Genomic DNA, 19,220 nt, shown 5'->3' on the forward strand with positions numbered 1-19,220 from the left:
GAGAAGGATCATGAATTTCAGGCCAGGGCTATAAAAATTCCAAGATTAAAAAATAGTGTAAGCAAAGGAATGAATTTAATTTAATCTCTTGGAGATACATACCATTTATTATTAATGAGATGAAAGGAAAAGTGACCTGCCTGAGAACACACAGATTAGAAGCGAGAACAATTATTGTTTTCACAAAGACGGGTTCTGGGGCTGGGGACTTGACTCTGTTGGTAAAGTACTTGAATTTGAATCTCCACACCCATGTAAAAAGATGTTCAGCCACACATACCAGTAATCCCATAGTCGAAGAAAGAAGAATTCTTAAAGCTCATTGGCCAGCCAGTCTAGCAGCCTCGACGAACTCCTGGTTCAGAGAGAGACCCTGTCTCTAAAAGTAAAGTCAGGGAAGAGTCATTAAAGGAGACATTTGACACCAGCCTCAGGCTCCCGCCTGCCCAGGCCACATGACCATACAAATGTATAATGAAAGGAATAGAAACCCTCCTACATGCAGTGAAATCCTGATTGAAACACCAGAGGGCTTTCAGACTTTGAAGAATGAACAAACCACACAGCAGAGCTGGGCTCAAAGAATGACCACTGTGACATTTATCACTCATTGTATAACCCTTCCACGGATGCCTCCTTTAACCCTGCAAGCCGCTGGAGAAACCTTGGTGGCCTCAACATCAGACTAGTGGACAAGACCTTGGTAAACCTGGGTTGGTAAGTCCTCCTGATGTGGGTGCCGTCCTCACCTCTGGGTAGCGATTCTGCTGCAGAAATGGGGACCGAGTCTCATCCAGCTTTCAGATTTGCAGCAGGAGACAGAAATTGTCCCTTAGCCAAAAGCCTCCTGATTTTTATATTCTGACATCAATGTGTGGTGTGTGGGGTGTGTGTGTGTGTGCTGGAAGTCAGGAAAACTTGCAGGAGTCAGATCTCCCTTCCTTCGCGTGTGTCCATGCAAGTCTCGGGTCATCAGGCTTGGCGACATGTCCTGAACCAGCCCTGTTTTTATATTAATTTTAAGACATTATGTGGACCACGCAAATCAGTTCCATGGCTGGGGTGTAATCAACCTAATCAACCTCACCTTGTATTTTCAGCTTTTGTGAGGTTTTTCACCCAAGAGGATAGAGGTGATTGGTGGACAAGCTGGAACACAGGCCACTTCATGATCCCGTCTGACAGAGGCAGAAACTGAGGCTCAGAAACAAGGTGGCGTGACTCAGAGCCGGGAACCCAGGAGGCTCAGGGGCTCCCAGGGGGCTAGAGCTCTGCTTTGTTCTTAGATGTCATTGGGCATTGTGCTCAGTGATGCAGAGGAGTGGAGGGAGAGTCAGGAGGGGGAGGGGCTGGGGTCTACACCATGGACCAGAGCTGCTGGAGGCTTTGCCTGAACCTAGAAGAGCCATCAGGTACCCAAGCTCTTCTGCTCAAGCCAGAGGCCTTTCCACACACCGACATCAGTATCCACTCAGGTGAGCACAGTGCCCAGGGGCAAGGCAGGTTGCAGGAGGCCACTTCCAGACTTGAGGACCCTAGTGAGGCCAGCTTGCCTGGGCTGCAGGAATACTGAGGGAGGGTGGGGTGCTGGGGGGCTAAGATGGCCTAACGAGGGAGCATCCCAAGTCCCTTAAAGTTTAAATTCCAGCTTTGCAGTTTACATGCTTTGTAATCTGGGAGACTGATTCCCTCCCTCCCTCCCTCCTTCCCTCCCTTTTTCCCTCCCTCCCTCTTCTCTCTCCCTTTAAACTCTTGTTATTCAATCATTTATTTTTGAGACAGGATCTTGCTACTATCCTAGGCAGGTCCTGAAATCTCAACCCTCCTGCTTCCTGCTCCAGAATGGTGGGGGTGGGTCGTAAGATGACTACTTTCTCTCGACCATGGAGAAAGTTCTTAGCACAGTACCTGGCACCATGGGGAAAAGGAAAATGGTATTTTTGTTCAAAATCTGATTTCTGGAACCCTCCTCCCACTCTAGCCGTGGCAATGCCAACCATTCCCAGAGAACTTTCAGATACACATGCACTGGAAACAGATGTGCAGGACGAATACAGTTGTCCCTCTCCTGGTCTCCCCAGCAGCGATATCTGTCTCTCTGGACTTTGTGGGATGTCCCCAGGAACTAAGACTCATCAGCCTCAGGCACATGACCTCCCTACATGCCATTGGGGGGACAAGGGACAGCCAGTGAGTTTGAATTCTTTCATATTGCGAAGGGTAGGCTGGACCGCTAAGGCCAGGGAACTGCTCTCAGGTTGGGGGGCATCTTGCATCTCCTTGTGCCCATGTGCCTGAGGCTCTTATCTGAAACCTCCACCAAGTGCTTTTCAAGCATTGTTTAAAAGATCCCCTAATGCCAGGAGCAGTGGTCCACGTCTGTAAACCCAGCATTTGGGAGGCTGAATTAAGAGGCTAGAGAGTTCAAAGTCCGATGGATTACAGATGAAGTGACAGGCTAGCCTGTGGTACATGTGTGTTGCTCTCCTAAATACATATATACACATATGTGTGTCAGTGTGTGTAGACACAAACAGCAGATTTGTGAGGCAAGACTCACAAATCCCCTACTATATATCAGCATAGTTCTAAATACTTTTCATTATGGGTTTATGTAATCTTTCAGGAAACCTGTGGTGGAGATCAGTCCTTTTCATCCCCGTTTAAAAGGACTCTCCAGATGGAGATTGTCATAAGGCCAGTTACTGGGCTGTGGCCCTGTGGGGTGCTCAGAGTTACCAGTTAAAATGCCAGTAAATAAGTCAGGTGGTGGTGGCGCACACCTTTAATCCCAGCACGCAGAAGGCAGAGACAGGTGGATCTCTGTAAGTTTGAGGCTAGCCTGTTCTACAGAGCTAGTGCCAGGCCAGCCAAGGCTGCATAGAAAGACCCTGTCTTGAAAACAAGCCCACAAACAAAAAACACCAATAAATAGGTACCAATGAATCCTTTGTTAGTCTAAGAGTACCTCAGTTATTGCATGAACAAATTTATAGAAAAAATTATTTGTTATTTATCTGAAATTCTGATGGTACTAACCACTCTTCTATTTATTTGTTTGGCAATCCCCTGGTAGGGAGGTGGATAGCCTTGCCTCACCTGGCCCAGCCTGGGGGCTTCGCTTCTATCCAAGCTCTCTGTGTGTATATAGCCAGCTCGGGCTGTGATGGCAGAATCCATACCTGGGGCCTGAAACTGCAGAAACTTGTCCCTCAGCCCATGGCTGGAACTGCATGTCGTACAGCATAAGGAGCTGAGTTTTCTCCCGAGTGCCTGGTAAAAAGCCTGGCCCCACAGTGTGCCTGTAATCACAGAGCTGGGCAGAGCCAGGAAGATGCCCGGGACTTGCTGGTCAGCCAGCCCAGCTGAACCAGTGAGCTGCAGTCCTGTGAGAGACCACGTGTCCAAAGACAAGACAGAGAGGGACAGAGGTAGAAACCCAACTTCAATCACTTATACATCCAAATCCACTCTGCACCCACACACGAACATCTCACTACACATGCTCGAGTGCACACATGCACATCTACACACACATGCGTACACACACACCCTCATGCACGCGCATGCACATGCACACCAGACAGTGCACATGAGGTGCTGACTGCATGACGAACATTTGAAAAAAAAACAGCATTTTTTTTCTTTTGACACCCCTGTCATTGTGATTCTGGTGTTGTGATGATAAAGGCAGGAGAGTTTCATCGTGGCAAACAGGATTCACCAGAAACAGGAACTTCCGAGGCAACACACCTGCCCCCATGTGTCACCCTCTTTTATAGATACAGGATCATATGAAACCCAGCCATCTTGGAGACCTCTGACTTAGAAATCCATTCCACTCAACCCTTCCCTATTGCAGCGGGGGAACTGACCTCCCCCTACTGCAGAATGACCGAGGTCTACAGCGGGGAAACTGAGGCCGCAGACTGCTGAGCAGGATCATCACTGCTCAGAAGCACCAATTGCATTCCCCAGACTCCCCACCCAGCAGACTGGGACTCTGGGAAAATTATATCAACCTAGAGAGCCTGACACACAACATTGAGAGCATGCTCTGCTGGGTGACTAGAAAGGACTTAGTAGGGTCTCCTTGGTTCCTCGCAGACCTTGAGAGTGGATGAGCACCCCAAAATCCTCTTGTGTTGGATGAACTTGATTTCCTTCCTCTTCTGGATACCCCCAGCTATTCTATACAAAGCAATGCAGGGCATCCGTCCATTCTCCTACAGCTCCTGCTTATCATTATCCATCCCCTAAGCATGCTAATCTATGCACAGACTGGCTCCCCATCAGTCCTGAATTTCCTGGGGGGGAAAAAAGTCCTTCACACTTGCCTGTGGCATTTAGCCAAACTAGACTTCCCCCAGGCTTTCCTCTGAAATTGCCTTTGATTTCATTGTTTCTGTGGATGAAGTACTTAGAGCTAGAACCTAATAGCAGTAACAAAGGTAAGTGCTATTAGGATTCTTCAGCCATTGCTGGTTCCTTCCCCCAGCTCCTGAATCCAGAGCAAAGTTGTCTGAAACTCAGCTCCTGCCTCTGCGGAGCCTCAAGGTGTAGATGTAGCAATCAGTCAAACCACTTACTCAACTTTCTCCTGACCTTCCAGAAATACAGCATTGTCTTCTTAGCTGCTGGAAGGTTCTGGGGCTCAGACTGCTTCTTCTATGAGTTATACTTGAAGTCTGTTATGGTGCTGCCTCTGCCTAGGCATCTTTCCGGAGAAATAAGGACTCATCCAAGCCCACTGTGTGTGTGTGCACACGCGCGCATGCACACTCGCACTCTCATGTGCACACACACACATGCATGTTGAATGTTGTTTTGTAGAGATCAGAGATTGACATTTGGTGTCTTCCTTATTTATTTTTATTTTTTTAAATATTTATTTATTATATATACAATATTCTGTCTGTGTGTATGCCCACAGGCCAGAAAAGGGCACCAGACCCCATTACAGATGGTTGTGAGCCACCATGTGATTGCTGGGAATTGAACTCAGGACCTTTGGAAGAGCAGGCAATGCACTTAACCTCTGAGCCATCTCTCCAGCCCTTTATTTCTGTTTTTGAGGCAGGGTCTCTCGCTGCTTCTGGAACTCACTGATTCAGCTAGGCTAGTTGGCTAATGAGTTTCAGGGATCTGCCTGTCTCTAACTCCCAACAATGAGATCACAGAGGCATGTCACTGTGCCTGTTTTTTTTTCCCCCTTTGGTACTGGAGATCTTATGAACTCCAGTCCTCATGCTTACACAGATGGCACTTTACCCACTGAGCCTCTGCCCAGTCCCACCCATGCCCATTTTGCAGATTCAACAGGCTCGGGAGCAGAGTTTCCAATCAGGGCCATCTGGTGCCATAGCCCGAGCTCCTAAACAGGAGCACAGAGGCTCAAGCAACTGGATGTCCTTCCTCCTAGAGTAACCCAATCCTGGAGCATGCCTCAGAGGCTCTGGCCATTCTTGCTCCTCCTCTGTCGTCAAAGGACACGCTACACATACTTTGGAATACTCCTTAGCATATGACAACTTATACCATGTGGGAACAGCATGAGCGTACACACTTAGGGACATATAGGAACCCAGTAAATGCTGATGTCTTTAATTAAATCTTGGTTAAACTTGATGTCTAACATACTGTGGTCCCTCAGCCATCTGCAGGGGATTGGTTCCAGCATTCCTGTGGGGTCCCTGCTGGAGAAGGACACAGAAGTTGCATATAACCAGTGCCCATTTCCTGAGTTCTGGGGTGCATTGTGTAGAGAAGGATGACACAAAAGAAAAGTGAATCTTAGACAAGAGAATCTTAAATCCAAGGCCAGCCTGAGCTACAGAGCGAGACCCTATCTCAAAACACCAGAAGCTGGAACCTAGGTAGAGTGTTTGCCTATGCAAATGCCCGGGCATGAATCTCAGCACCCAGAAGTCTGTGTTCAGCCCAAGGGCGGTGCCTCCCCAGACCTTTTCTTTCCACTATTGTTAAACTCATGGACCAGAGACTGTAGGTATGAAGGTCAACTATGCTTAGCCGATGAGCCACAGAGCCACGAGCGTGGAACCATGTCTTCCAGCAGCACTAAAGAGCTTAGGAGTTTCAGAGAGTCACAAACCTGATAGCAAGTGGCAGCCTCTCCAATCCTTGTCTACAAAGTGGGCACAAATCTAATATCACTCCTCGGCTGGCCTCAGGAATCAAGCATTAAGCACCCGGTAAATGACCCCTGCTAGGATCAATCTTAACAATAGTTTCGGGCCATCGTATCTCAGAGAGGACAAGGCAGAGCTCAAGATGAAATTAGCAAGGCTTGCTTTAAGGACTGCCAAGAATTGAGACCAGGCAGGCAATAGATGGGTGATAAATGCAGCCAGCCCTCCACCTCGCTGGAGTCTGGAAGTCACTTCCCTTTAGCTCCCAGGAGGGTTGGGGGCCCACTGTGGGAAGGGACGGGGAGGCGAAGGTGTCCTCGGGGTCTCCCCACCTCCTTTCCTTGTCTGGTTCCCTGGCTGATCTTGGCAGGAGGCCGCGGCAGCAAAGCAGTGCATCTGCAGGAGGCAGCAGAGAGCAGAGTGTTGCATCTGTGGGTGGCTGGAGCGGGGCCAGGGAGCGCACAGCCAGATTGAGTGGGAAGGTGACAATTTATTCTTGCAAAGTGGGAGAGCTGGATTCCACGGATGTGTTTTCATCCCAGAACAAGCTCATCTCCCAAGGGCTTTGACTCCCCCTACACCCCCAGCTGGGAGCCCGTGGCTGCTGCTAATTGAGAAAAAGACCATGCAGTTTGGCTTCTTGGTTTCCTGAGCAACAAGCCTCCTCCTCCTGCCCTGCATCTCCTGTCTGCCTCTCTCCCACTATCCCCCTAGCTCCCTCCAGCCTCACCTTGGATTCCTTCTCAGATTCTTAACCCTGTTGAACTACTCTCAGTCCCCCACACACTCCTTCCTCTGCCCTGGCCACGCCCTCTGCCTGGGCCACGTCCCCTGCCCTCTTCCTGAGCCATTGCCCTCTGCCGGCACCACGCCCTCTGCCTGGGCCACGCCCTCTGCCTGCGCCTGCCCCTCTGCCACACCCTCTGCTCACGCCACGTCCTCTGCCCTCTGCCTGCGCCATGCCTCTCTGCCTGGGCCGTGCCCTCTGCCCTCTGCCCGCACCTTGCCCTCTGCCTGCACCATGATATCCGCCACGCCCTCTGCCTGCGCCACACCTTCTGCCTGAGCCATGCCCTCTGCCTGGAACAGTCTCTGACTCTTAACATCGTCCAGGTCCTTTTCCAGGAAGCCCCTCAGATCTTCAAATCTGACTTATGTGCTGTTCAGATGCTCCAGGGACAACCCTTGCCATCACCCATCTGGGCACCTCTTGTGGTACTCTGTCCTAACTACTTGTGAGGTCTTTTCTGTCAGGGACCAGAGAGCCATTAATTCTTTTCCTCAAAGAAGCAAACAAATAGCAAGTTTCCAATTTTGCCCGCAAGATTCACATCCACAGTTAAATATTAATGACGTCATTATTTCTGTGCACTCTCTCTCTTAGAAAGGAAGGAAGGGAGGGAGGGAGGGAGGGAGGGAGGGAAGAAAGAGGGGAGAGAGAGAGAGAGAGAGAGAGAGAGAGAGAGAGAGAGAGAGAGAGAGAGAATATGAATGAATCTTGGGCTCCATAGGCTACCTCCGAGCAATTCTGCGACCTTGACAAGGTAGCCAACCTTGGTGTGTTCTGAGTTTCTTTGTAAAATAGCAATGATTATGGTGCCTACCTGGTAGGACATGAAGATTAAATTAATATGTTCAAAGCACTTAGCACAGTGCCTGGCACACAGCAAGTGGTTCTGGTTATTGAATTACCACCATTTTCTAAAGGTCGATATACAAATCCAGCAGTGTGCCTGTAAAGATGGACAGACTAGCAAAGGCTGGTCAGGGGTCAAATTGATGAAAACCCTTCACCTCTAAGGTTCTTAGTTCCGAGAGGCCAAGGGAGAGGGGAAGTACCAGCCAGCTAGGAAGGAGCTCATTCTTGTGGCTCCCAACCCTTCTATTAAAGGTTTTTGCTTGCCTGGAGAGAAGGGGAGCAATTGGGCAGTGACCTGCCATGGTCCCATTTTCTGGTCTATTTCAACCCAGGCATGCAGAAACTCCTTTTCCTTAGTGGAGGGGAAACCTCAGAGGGACCAGATTGGGAAGATGCAGAGTAGCTTCGGAAGTATTTTCCGCCTTGGGGAGAAAGGCTTTGAGACCGAGGGCTCCTCCTCTTCCTGCCCAGCTACCCTTCGCTTAGTTAATTCCTCTTTTCTAAGCTCTGTCCAAGGCAGGAAGAAAGGGGAGAGGAGAGAAGGACAAGAGAAATGAAGGAAAAGAGAAGAGAAAGGGAGAGAAAAGAGGAGAGATGGAAAGGTGGGAGGAAAAGAGGGGAAGAAGGAGGAAGGACAAAAGAAGGAAGTTTCTTTTATAGGCTTCATCTTCCTACTTACAGACCAGCAGTTCCCAGGTTTCAAACATGGATAACTGAGTAAGTGTTCCCAAGAGTCTGTATGGCCACCGAGACTCCGGGCCATGCTATTTTGCTCATTCCATGATAGTGCAGAACAATCTGGAAAACTCAGATCGGGCAACTAACCTTCAGTGTTGTTTGATTACATTCCTGCATGCTTGTATTCATTCATAACCTGAACTAAAGAGATGATGCAGAAGTTAAGCTTAGGGCTCTTTCAGAGGATCCGAGTTCCTGCCTCAGCACACTCATCAGGTGACTCACATCTGCCCATGACTCCAGCTCTAGGGGTTCCAGTGCCTTTTTCTGGCCTCCATGGGCACTACATTTATATGCATGTAAACACTCCAATAATTAGAAATGAAATAAAAGTGATTGACTCTTAGTCTCACAATACCCTCTGTGTGCCAGAATTCTGGGAGAAGACGAGTGGTCACCGTAACTATTGACCAATCAGAGATGACACTGGACAAAAATCCTGGGTGCAGATGGGAGCCAGAGGGCATAAGTACGTACCAGAGATTCCCTCCTGGTGGGACCTGTGCCAGCTGGTCTTATGTCAACTTGACCCAAGCTTGAGTCGTCTGAAAGGAGGGAACCTCAACTGAGAAAATGCCTCCATAAGATCTGGCCTTAAGGCATTTTCTTAATTAGTGATTGATGGGGGAGAGCCATGCCAGGTGTGGCTGGGATCATGCCTGGGCTGGTGATCCTGGGTTCTATAAGAAAGCAGGCTGAGCAAGCCATGATGAGCAAGCAAGCCAGTAAGCAGCACCCCTTCATGGCCTCTGCCTCAGCTCCTGCCTCCAGGATCCTGTCCTGTTTGCATTCTTGTCCTGACTTCCTTTCACCCAGACGTGTGGACAACTGAATCCACCAAAAGCCTGAAAAAGCTTGGGAAAGAGTAAAGCATGTTTTCTTGGTAGCAACATTTTCTCAGGTCTACTCTGCTTGCTAGAGGCAAGCAAGCGCTCTCATCTAAGAGAGGCTTCCTGACTCAGCTTTAGCTGCAAAACCCTGCAGCTCATTAAGAGGTCCTGCCACGAAACACTTAAACGGTGTTGACGAAAAGCTGAACGCATGCTTTTCGGTTTTCAGCCGTGGCAGGAAAAAAGCTGCGCTGTTTAAAAATGCCGGCTTTCTGGGCTGTCCTGCCAGGGCAAACTCTAACTCTTTTACACAGGCGGTTCATGCGGTTTGCAAGCACAGGCTGCTGAAGCTTACTTTCTGGCAGGGACCTTGAAATGCCATAGAGTTATGGCAGTAAACACGGCTACAGCCAGTACCTCAGCCATGAGGCTGGAAAGCTAAGGAATGAGCTGGATCCAGCCGCCATGGCTTTAGTCCTACTGAGATTGCTTGGTAAATTAAAGACTCATGTGGTTAGAAAAACAGAGAGAGATACAGTAAAGAGAGCGTCAAAGAAAAAGAAAACATTTAAATGATTTACAGTGTGTTAAAAATATATGCAAGCTAAAAGTTAAAAGTTCTTAAAAGTAAAAAATGAAAGAAAGAGAATAGTTGGGTGTGGTAGTACACACCTTTAATCCCAACACTTGGGAGGCAGAGGGAGATTGATCTCTGTGACTTCAAGGTGTGGTAGCACATGCCTTTAATCCCAGTGCCTAGAAGGCTGAGACAAACAGAACTCTGTGAGTTCAAGGTGTAGTAGCAAACACCTTTAATCCCAATGCCTGGGAGGCAGAGATGGATGGATCTCTGAGAGTTCAAGGACAGCCTGGTCTACAGAGTTATTCCAGGACAAAGATACAAAGAATATAAAATAAATGTAAAAATAAACGAAATAGAGGTTAAAATAAAGTGCACAAAGATGGAAAATACACAGAGAATTTTGATACTGTATGCTATTATGCTCTCTTTGAATTGTTTGAATGCTGAGGAAGGAGCAACAGCTGCTAAAAGATATTTGTTTATAAATGCTGCTGAACTAATCCAACATAGATATTTTGAAAATGCCTTGACTTTGAAATTTGGATCTAAGGACATGATGCTTTGGAAAGGAGTTTCTTATTTTGTTTTCACAGAGGATGAGACCCTGCTCATTTCTTCTATTCCGATATGGTATGATGGACCATGCCCTCCTCAAGGGTTGCTGTAAACATCTTCAGAAAATTGCTTTGCTCAACTGCCAACTGAGATGAAACTAGCACACAGATTATACCATGAAAGACCTAATTAACGACGTTGCCATTCAGCAGGAAGCAGTTTGGAGAGAAAAAACTGTGCCCACGTTCCCAAATATGGTTTATAAACATTCTTTTACATTAAAGGGGGATATGATATAGATATGAATAATTTTCATTAGTATAGATTTTGCTTTATTGATAGAGATTTAAGGTCAATTTTGTTATATGCATATGTATTTCTGATCTTTATTAAGGTATTGTGATTGTGTAGTACACTTAAAAATGTAATGTATATAGGTAGTTAATAGATAATCATAATAGTCAAGCTTGTAGTCATGTTAGTTAAGATTTTCTAGATGTACATAGATATATTTTAGATAGGTATTCTTCATATTTTTCAAAGATTATAGAATATGGCATTTTAAATGTTTTAATAACTTAGGGCTTTTCATGACAATGAGACACTCTGCTCCTGGCAGCACCAATCTACTTTAAGAAGAAGATGGGCAACGAAGAGGATCCTTATGGAGTTTGATAGCCATTTGGGCAAGAAACTGCTCTTGCCTGGATTATTGCACAAACTGGACACAGAGAACCCGCAGAGAGAGGACTACTGAACTTGCCAAAAGGTGAGATGATCTTTCGGGGTTCCTGATTCATGAAAGAGTCTGCAAGACATTCTTCAGGACAAGCAGATAGTGACTGCCTTTGAAATTTCCTGCTTTGTGGAAATGTCTGCTGGAAACTATGGGCCTGTAGGCCGAAGATAGATGCCCCAACAGTACAGAGGAACTTTGGGTGAGTCACATAGGTGACCAGGGACCACTGCTCACTGACCAGCACATAGGTGATCAGGGACCACTGCTCACCACATGGGTCTCCCAACCTAGTGGATGGAAGGTTCTCAATTGTCTGCCTCTCCCAACAACCGACTTCTGTGTCCAAGAACAACACCCACAAGAAATTTGAAGAGGAGCCAAGACTTGAGAGAAATTTATCATCTCAAACACCATGACCTTGTTGTGGTTTTCAATGTGTTGCTTTTCACAATTAACAACCGATCCTAACCCCAGCAGTGTGGAGGGCAAAAGATACAAAGTCTTGCTTCTAGCTTATCAGTAAATGCACGCACTTGCCAGATAGCCTAGAATTACTTATTGAAACAAGGCACCATTTCTTGCTTATAAAATTTGCAAAGATTCCCCAGGAGATGATGGCAGTCAGGACGAGCAAGTGAGATGGGTGCCCTCAGCCATGGCAGTGAGAGGGGAAATTGCGTTCAGGAGGCAATTTAGAAATTGTATCAAAGCCACCCAAGTCTCTCCCCAGAAAACCATCAGAAACACCGACAAAGCTTGAGGCATGAAACTGTTGTCTCAGTGTTATTACTAGTAGCTTTTTATCTAGAAAGGAAGGGAGGAAGAAAGGAAGGAAGAAAGGAGGGAGGGAGAAAGGGAGGGAGGGAAGGAGGGAGGAGAGAGAGAAAGGGAGGTAGGAAGGGAGGGAAGGAACGAACAAACGAACGAAGGAAGAAAGGAAAGAAGAAAGGGGGAGAGAGGCAGGGAGGGAGGAAAGAAGGAACAAAGGAATGAAGGGAGGAAGGAATCTAATTATCCGAAGATAAGGCAGTTATTAAACTCTAGGAGGGCTACAAAGGGGCTATTTAAAACAATCTTAATAGGGGCTACAGAAACGGCTCAGCACTTAAGAGAAAACCCAGGTTCTGACCCAGCACCCACGTGATGGTTCACAGCCACCTGTAACTATAGCAGCAAGGGAGCTGGCGCCCCCATTGGGCTCAGTAGACCCTGTCACTACGTGGCGCCTGCATAGACCCAGCAAACTCACATACATGATGCATAAACAATTAAAATAACTCTTTTTTGGTTTGTTTGTTTGTTTGATACAGGGTCTTTTTTAGGTAGCCCTGGGGTGTACATGTATTTTTAGACTTCAGATGCAGAACTGTGTTAATCATAATGGATATGTTTTACTTTTTAAAAAATAAGTAATAAGTCACAGAGACAACATGAGCACCACCAATCTTCCTCCCACTCTGCTTTCTCTCCCCAGCTCTCTCAGAGGTGCCCCAGATGGCCCTGCTGTGTCCCCTGTTCTGGAGAGGGTTCAAAGGTCATTGCTACAGATTCTACCCTATCAACAAGACCTGGGCCGAAGCCAAACTGCACGGCTCTCAGATCACTGTTGGCAGGAAATCTGCCAGGGTGGCCTCCATTCACGGGTGAGTGGACTTCCCAGGCCTCTGTGGCCTAGCCAAGTGTCCCTTGGGAAAAGGACAGGAGTCTGATGTCTCCAACTGGCTTCTGGTTCAGGTCACGGAAGTTCCTTTTTACCCAGCACAAGTTGTCATTGAAGTTATTTGGGTGGAATGGAGGGGAAATAACTCAGCAGTGGGAGCAAAGAGCATGCTGGGAGAATCATCTTTATAGTCGCCAGGTTTGTGCCATGCACTGCAGGGCATCGGCGCTCTTGATCCCGTGAAACAGCTGACCTGATAAACATGTGTGAAATGGGAAGAGGTGGGTCAGGAAGATGGCCTGGGTAGGGAAAAGCGCCAGTGATACCAGCCTGGCTAGGGTAGTTTGAGCCTCAGAACCTGGGGTGGGGGGGAGCGGACAGAGGGGCGGGGCGACAGATACATTTGCATCTGACACATGTCTGTATCCAGCACTCCTTGTGTGAGGTGGTAGGTAGAGACAGAACTGCCTGGAAGCTTGCAGGCTGGTTCCCTTGAGTTATCAACAAAGCAGAAACAAGAGAGATCTTTCCTCAACAAAGTGGAAAGCACGACCTCGTGCTCTGACCTCCACTCCGTGTGAGATATCCTCCATAGTGGACACCCCCACAAAATGGCGGACTTTTGGAGCATGCTCATGGGAGCGGATAGACCTCCGGTCCAGGACCGGTGCACTATGACTTCCCTGGTGCACTGAGGTTCACCTCTTCCATGATGGGAACCACTTGGGGTCTGTCCATCTGGTTGTGTGGCCATCTGTGTGACCTGTGCTGTCATTGGTCTGCTTGTCCTCACATCCTTCCTCTGAGCTCCTGACTTTGGCTGATGGCTTCTTCCGGGCTCGCTGATATCAAGGCAATAGGTGAACCACTCTTTGCTGAGCAGTTACCTTGATGTTCCTCAGGAGAAAGTTCCTGAACAGGAAGGGCAGAGCAGAGACCAGAGCCTTCTCCACACACCTTCTTCCTTCTACCAGGAGAAGATGCTTCCCAGATACTCCCTGGAAGCCGTGCCTTTCAGCTAGGTGTTTGAACTGGGTCTCTTGGCAAAGTTAGCTTCAAAGAGAACTGGAGAGAGAATATGGCTTTCTAGGCTATAATATTTACAGTAGCGAGATGAAGCCATCTGTGGCAATGGCTTTGGGGCAGACAGCCAGTCGTGCCCACTCCAGTCCCAGTTTGCTATGAGGATGAAATGAATTCATGGCCGTGTAATATGAAGCACAGTCCTAACATAAATGACTTGTAGCCCCTGTGAGTCTGTTTTACTGTGTCCAGCTGCTCAGCCTTCCTTCCCTAGATCCCTCTATCTTTCTATCCATTCATCACCCATCTTTTATCCACCCATTTATCCCTTCCTGCTTCCTTCCCTCCACTCACCCATCTGCCTGCCCTTTTATTCTTTCATCTCTATTTCTTCATTGTTTTAGACAATGAGCAAACACCAGGGTCCCTCACTGGTTTCTTTGTTGATGAACTTTTGAAATCAAGGCCAGGACTCCTCCAAAAAGACACTGAGTGGACTAAGCGAGTTCAAGCCTAGAGCTGAATTTTCAAGAAAAGGAGAGAGAGAGAGAGAGAGAGAGAGAGAGAGAGAGAGAGAGAGAAGTGTTTTTGGTTGAAATGGTAGTAAGTGTTGTGCTGAGTCTTTCTCTGAGCTGGCGTGGATGACCATGTAGGGTTGACCTGATTAAGAATGATGGAGGAGCCGGGCAATGGTGGCGCACGCCTTCGGGAGGCAGAGGCAGGCGGATCTTTGTGAGTTCGAGACCAGCCTGGTCTTCAGAGCTAGTTCCAGGACAGGCTCCAAAGCCACAGAGAAACCCTGTCTCGAAAAACCAAATAAATAAATAAATAAATAAATAAATAATGATGGAGGAACTAGAGAGATGGCTCGGTTGCTAAGGGCACTCACTTCACAATTGGGAAGACCAGAGTTCAGATCCCAGCATTTACATAACATCCCAGGTGCCCTAGCAAATGTCTATAGCCCCAGTTTCAAGGATGGCCAGACAGAATGATTGTTGGGCCTTGTGGCCTCCAGTCTAGCCAAGAAGGTCATGGATAGACTGCCTCAAAGGAATATCATTCAGAAAGTGGTAGAGGAAGACTCTCTGGTTGCTGCACATATACACAGGTGTGCACAACCATACATGCATATGTGCACACCCTCAAGCACACACACACACACACACACACACACACATACACAGTTAGTTAATTAACTGAAATCTTAAGAGAACAGAAGAGGAAAGCATCCTGTGCTCTTTTTATGTAGTCCAGAAACATTAACAAGCTTGCTTTAGTAACTGCTGCTGTGCTTCCTACACCCACAGCTGGGAGGAGGATGTCTTTGTGATGACCTGGTGAACAGCTGTGTTCCTGACATCCCAGCCGGCATCTGGATGGGCCTTCATGACCACAGGCAGGTGAGGCGAGAAAGCCACAGCTATCAGATCCCATGGAAAAGCTCCCAGCAAGGCTCCACTTTGATTTAATAATGACGGTCACAGTTATGCATCCAGCACATAGACACCAACCTGTCCCAGTTAGTCCTGGAAATAAGTGTGACACTGACCTACCTCAGTTAGCCCTGGAGGTGGGTGTGATGCTGACCTGCCTGTTAGCCGTGGAAGTGGGTGTGACCGGAACATGTAGAATGACCAGAGGCCTTTGTTTTGACTTGGATTTTCCAAAACAAAAATGTGGTTAGATATACAAGGGTCTTCCCCCCCCCCCCCTTCAGCATCACTGGACCCAGGCTCAGCACACAGTAGATCACTCTACTGTTTCTTTGGAGATGAAATGCCTTTTGGTTGCCTGGGCTCATTCCTTACCGTGAAAGGCTCTGAGCTCAGGCTTCCTGTCTCAGCCCTACCAGAACCTCAAACAAACAAACAAAAAATCTAGGAAGACCATGTAGTACAGACTTGAGATACAGTGACAGAGCACACAGAGGCTCTGGGCTCCAACCCCAGCACCATAAAACTAATGACCAAATGAACCTGTGGTACAATGATTATTGCCACTTAACGTAGCAGTGTGAAGACTAGACTAGCCACCATGCCAGTTCCTTACCTCTGTCCCAGGTCCTCCTGTTAGAAAGAACTCCTAAAGGGGGAGGGGTGTGGAATCATGTGGAAATTTCTGCTGAAGTGACCACTGTATGCCAGCTAAAGTGTACAACTAATACTCTTGCTCAGTTTTAACTGTGTTTTAGAGTATTTCCCAGAGACTTGAGAGGTTTTTTTTATTAAAATCATCCTAATCGACAAAAATAAATAAATAAAATTAGGTTAGATCTACCTTAAATCATAATTTAAAGAATATGTATTATAGGCTGGGTGGTAGTGGCATACACGTGTAGTCCCAGTCCTTAGAAGGCAGAGGCAGACACATCTCAATGGCCGCATAGAGGCAGATCTCTGTAAGATCAGCCTGGTCTACAGAGTGGGTTCCAGGACAACCAAGGTTACATAGAGAACCCTGTCTCAGGACAAGAAAGGAAAGAAGGAAGGAAGGAAAATAAAAGAGGAGAAAAGAAAAATAAGAAAGGGGGAAAGAATGTGTATTGTAAGACTTAATAGCCCTAACAAACGAGACAGAGAAAGGGCTTTATTTTCTTTTCGGGGCCAGGCACTATGCACCAGGCTCCATGTTGCCATTCACATACTTTGAAAGTCACTCAGCCCTCAATCCTCTCTGGGATATTCACTCTACTTTATTGGTGGGAAACCGAGGCTCAGAAAGGTTCGGTAATGTGCCCAGGTCACAGAGCAAGGAAGATGGAGAGAGAGGAAACCTTGAGTTCCACCTGTCCTCTCTCTGCTATTCCACTGTGTAGAAAGGACTTCGGAATCATCTGTGCTTCGAGAGGTACTGCTCTAAATACCAGAATAAATGACAAAAGGAGCCATGACTCTTGCTCCCACACCTGCCAGTGTCATTCTTCCCACAGTTGGTCTGCATGCTCACTACAGCACCAATCAGCCTGCCAGCGGGACTTCTCTTGTGATTGAACAGTGTAGTTCCAGACCAGGAGAGAAAAACACAGGCATTTGAATAAAAGGAGGTGGGGAAGAGTAAGTCTCAGCAACTGAGAAAAGACAGTGCTGAGGCTGGGGACTGGAGTCAGGACCACCTGAGTTTGAGTGCTAACACTAATGGATCTATGCCAGTTTTCTGAAGATGATGTTGCCTGCAGTGCAGGGCAGTGAGGACAAAGGGAGTCAAGTTCACATGATAAGGACCAAAGGCATCTGGGAAGAGCAGTGCTGCCAGCCACAGCATGTAGACAGGTGTTTCTTTCCCATCCACCAGTTCTCAAATAACTGACATGGAGACTTACTATTAATTACAAAGGATCAGCCAATAGCTCAGCCTTATTACTAGCTAACTCTTACATTTAAATTAATCCATATTTCTTATCTATGTTTTACCACGTGGCACGATACCCTTTTTCAGTACAGCATGACCATTTTGCTTCTCTCTGAATCTGCTTGGGACTCCAGACTCCACCCTTCTCCTTCCCAGCATCTTCTGTTTGGCTCTCCCGCCTAACTTTATCCTGTTTCACTATTGACCAGTCATCTTCTTTATTTAACCAATCACAATGACATATATTCACACACTATATAGGAATACTTCACAATAGTATACATTACAAGTAATTACTTTGATGCAAGGAGGCAGGCATGAAGTACTACCATAACACTGTCCCTACACTGGAGCTGACCAAATATTTGGTCTTCCTCTCTACCTTCTTGCTGTGAATGGACCCCAGGAAGGACAGTTTGAATGGATGGATGGTTCTCCTTGTGACTACAGTTACTGGGACAGGAGCCAGCCTGGTGATGGCATCCATACAGACCCAGAAGAAGACTGTGTGCAGATGTGGTACCCACCCAGTAGTGGTGGGTACCCTGGGACCTGAACTCTCACAGAGCTGCTGGAGAGACACAATGGGGGATGGGGAATCACTGAACCCCCCTGAAGAATGGGGGATACAGTGAAGAATGGAGTCACCATGAGGCATGCGGAGGCATCAGGGAGCATGGAGAGGCACCGGGGATAGGACTGGCACACTGAGGATTAAGAGGCTGTCCTTTTTCAGCACCTTGGAGAGCATCTCGCATCCCTAGGGAATGGGGAGGAGTGTTTGAAGTGATCTGTAATGGTTCGCCGACATTCCGGCTCTAAATGGATGAAAAGGCGTTAGAGAATTAGAGTGGGTAGCAGAGATTTCATTAAGTTCTTTGATGTGCACAGTACAGCCTATATTCCTTTTTAAGAAAAATTTTCTTCACTGAGAATTAGTCTCCTGGGTCAGCTCACGGGGCACCAAAGTGCCTCAAGACCAGGCTGGCACTTGTGAATGATAGAACACAGTTGTATCTGGAGAATCATGGAGGCATGGGCACTGAAGAGTACATACCTGGGTTTGAATTCCAGCCCCATTACTTAATGTAGCTATGATCTTGCAGGAAGTAATTCACTCTCTCTGAGAGTCTGTTTCCTCTCCCGGGAAATGGGCATACTATTCACTGCTATGTAAAAGGCCACAGAGATAATTGATTCCTCAGGGTGTCAGCCATTGTCTGAACTCATGTTCTCTGCTCTATCAACTGTGGAGCCCAAGGTGAATCCAGGCCCCAGGAAGCTGAGCAACTTCTTCAAGGTCAAAGCAGGCAAGAAATGAAGCTAGGTTTGAAACATGTACTGAATCCCAGATACAAGCATCTTGCTGCTCTTCTCTGTTCCTTCACCTCCTCCCGGGGAGTTGTGGAAGAGGAAAGTGACTTATCCTGGAAGCCATCTTGCAGCAGTCCAGCAAATGGAGCTCATGCAGTCTCTAGGTGAAGTTTACCCTCCCCAGACCAGGGGCAGATCAACCCAACTTTAAGGGAAATGAAGATCAGAGAGCTGTCTCAGAAAGCATCAGCAAGTGAGGCTAGCTGGAGAGGACTTTTACTCCAGAGCAGTGACGTGGTGACTTTTACTGCAGTAGCTGGATCTTCACCAAGACTCTGCTTCTTCTGTTCACAGCACTGAGGTCCTGGAATGGTAACACCTGGCACAGAAGGTTCCCCTTTGTCTGCAAGATCCCATCTCTGAGCATTCACTAATGCATTCCTGTTGCCCGGTATGAACTCAGCACCAAGGTGTCTTGCAGTGGTATCTAGAACAGATCTCACCCAAAGTAAATGGAAACACACGTCAAAGGGAAGTCCTCCAGGCAGAGATTCTCAACAAGCTGGCCTTAATTATTCAGTGGCCAAGAGACAGCAGACCAGCTCACACAGGTTCCAGTATTCTGGATTGAACTGAATG

At 47.4% G+C, this 19,220-nt stretch overlaps 1 protein-coding gene across 1 annotated transcript; it reads left to right on the top strand.

Annotated features, from left to right (window-relative positions):
- The first annotated feature begins 1,363 nt into the window (after window positions 1-1,363).
- Clec19a (C-type lectin domain containing 19A) lies at window positions 1,364-19,015 on the top strand. Its single transcript, XM_050143148.1, is given in 6 exon segments — window positions 1,364-1,475; window positions 12,669-12,876; window positions 15,227-15,246; window positions 15,249-15,319; window positions 17,674-17,803; window positions 18,936-19,015. Coding segments are annotated over 6 exon segments (621 nt in total).
- The last annotated feature ends 205 nt before the right edge of the window (window positions 19,016-19,220 follow it).

Source organism: Alexandromys fortis, unplaced genomic scaffold (genome assembly GCF_014885135.2).
Source record: "Alexandromys fortis isolate MF-2015 unplaced genomic scaffold, M_Fortis_MF-2015_v1.1 scaffold_45, whole genome shotgun sequence".
NCBI classification, from domain to species: Eukaryota; Metazoa; Chordata; class Mammalia; order Rodentia; family Cricetidae; genus Alexandromys; species Alexandromys fortis.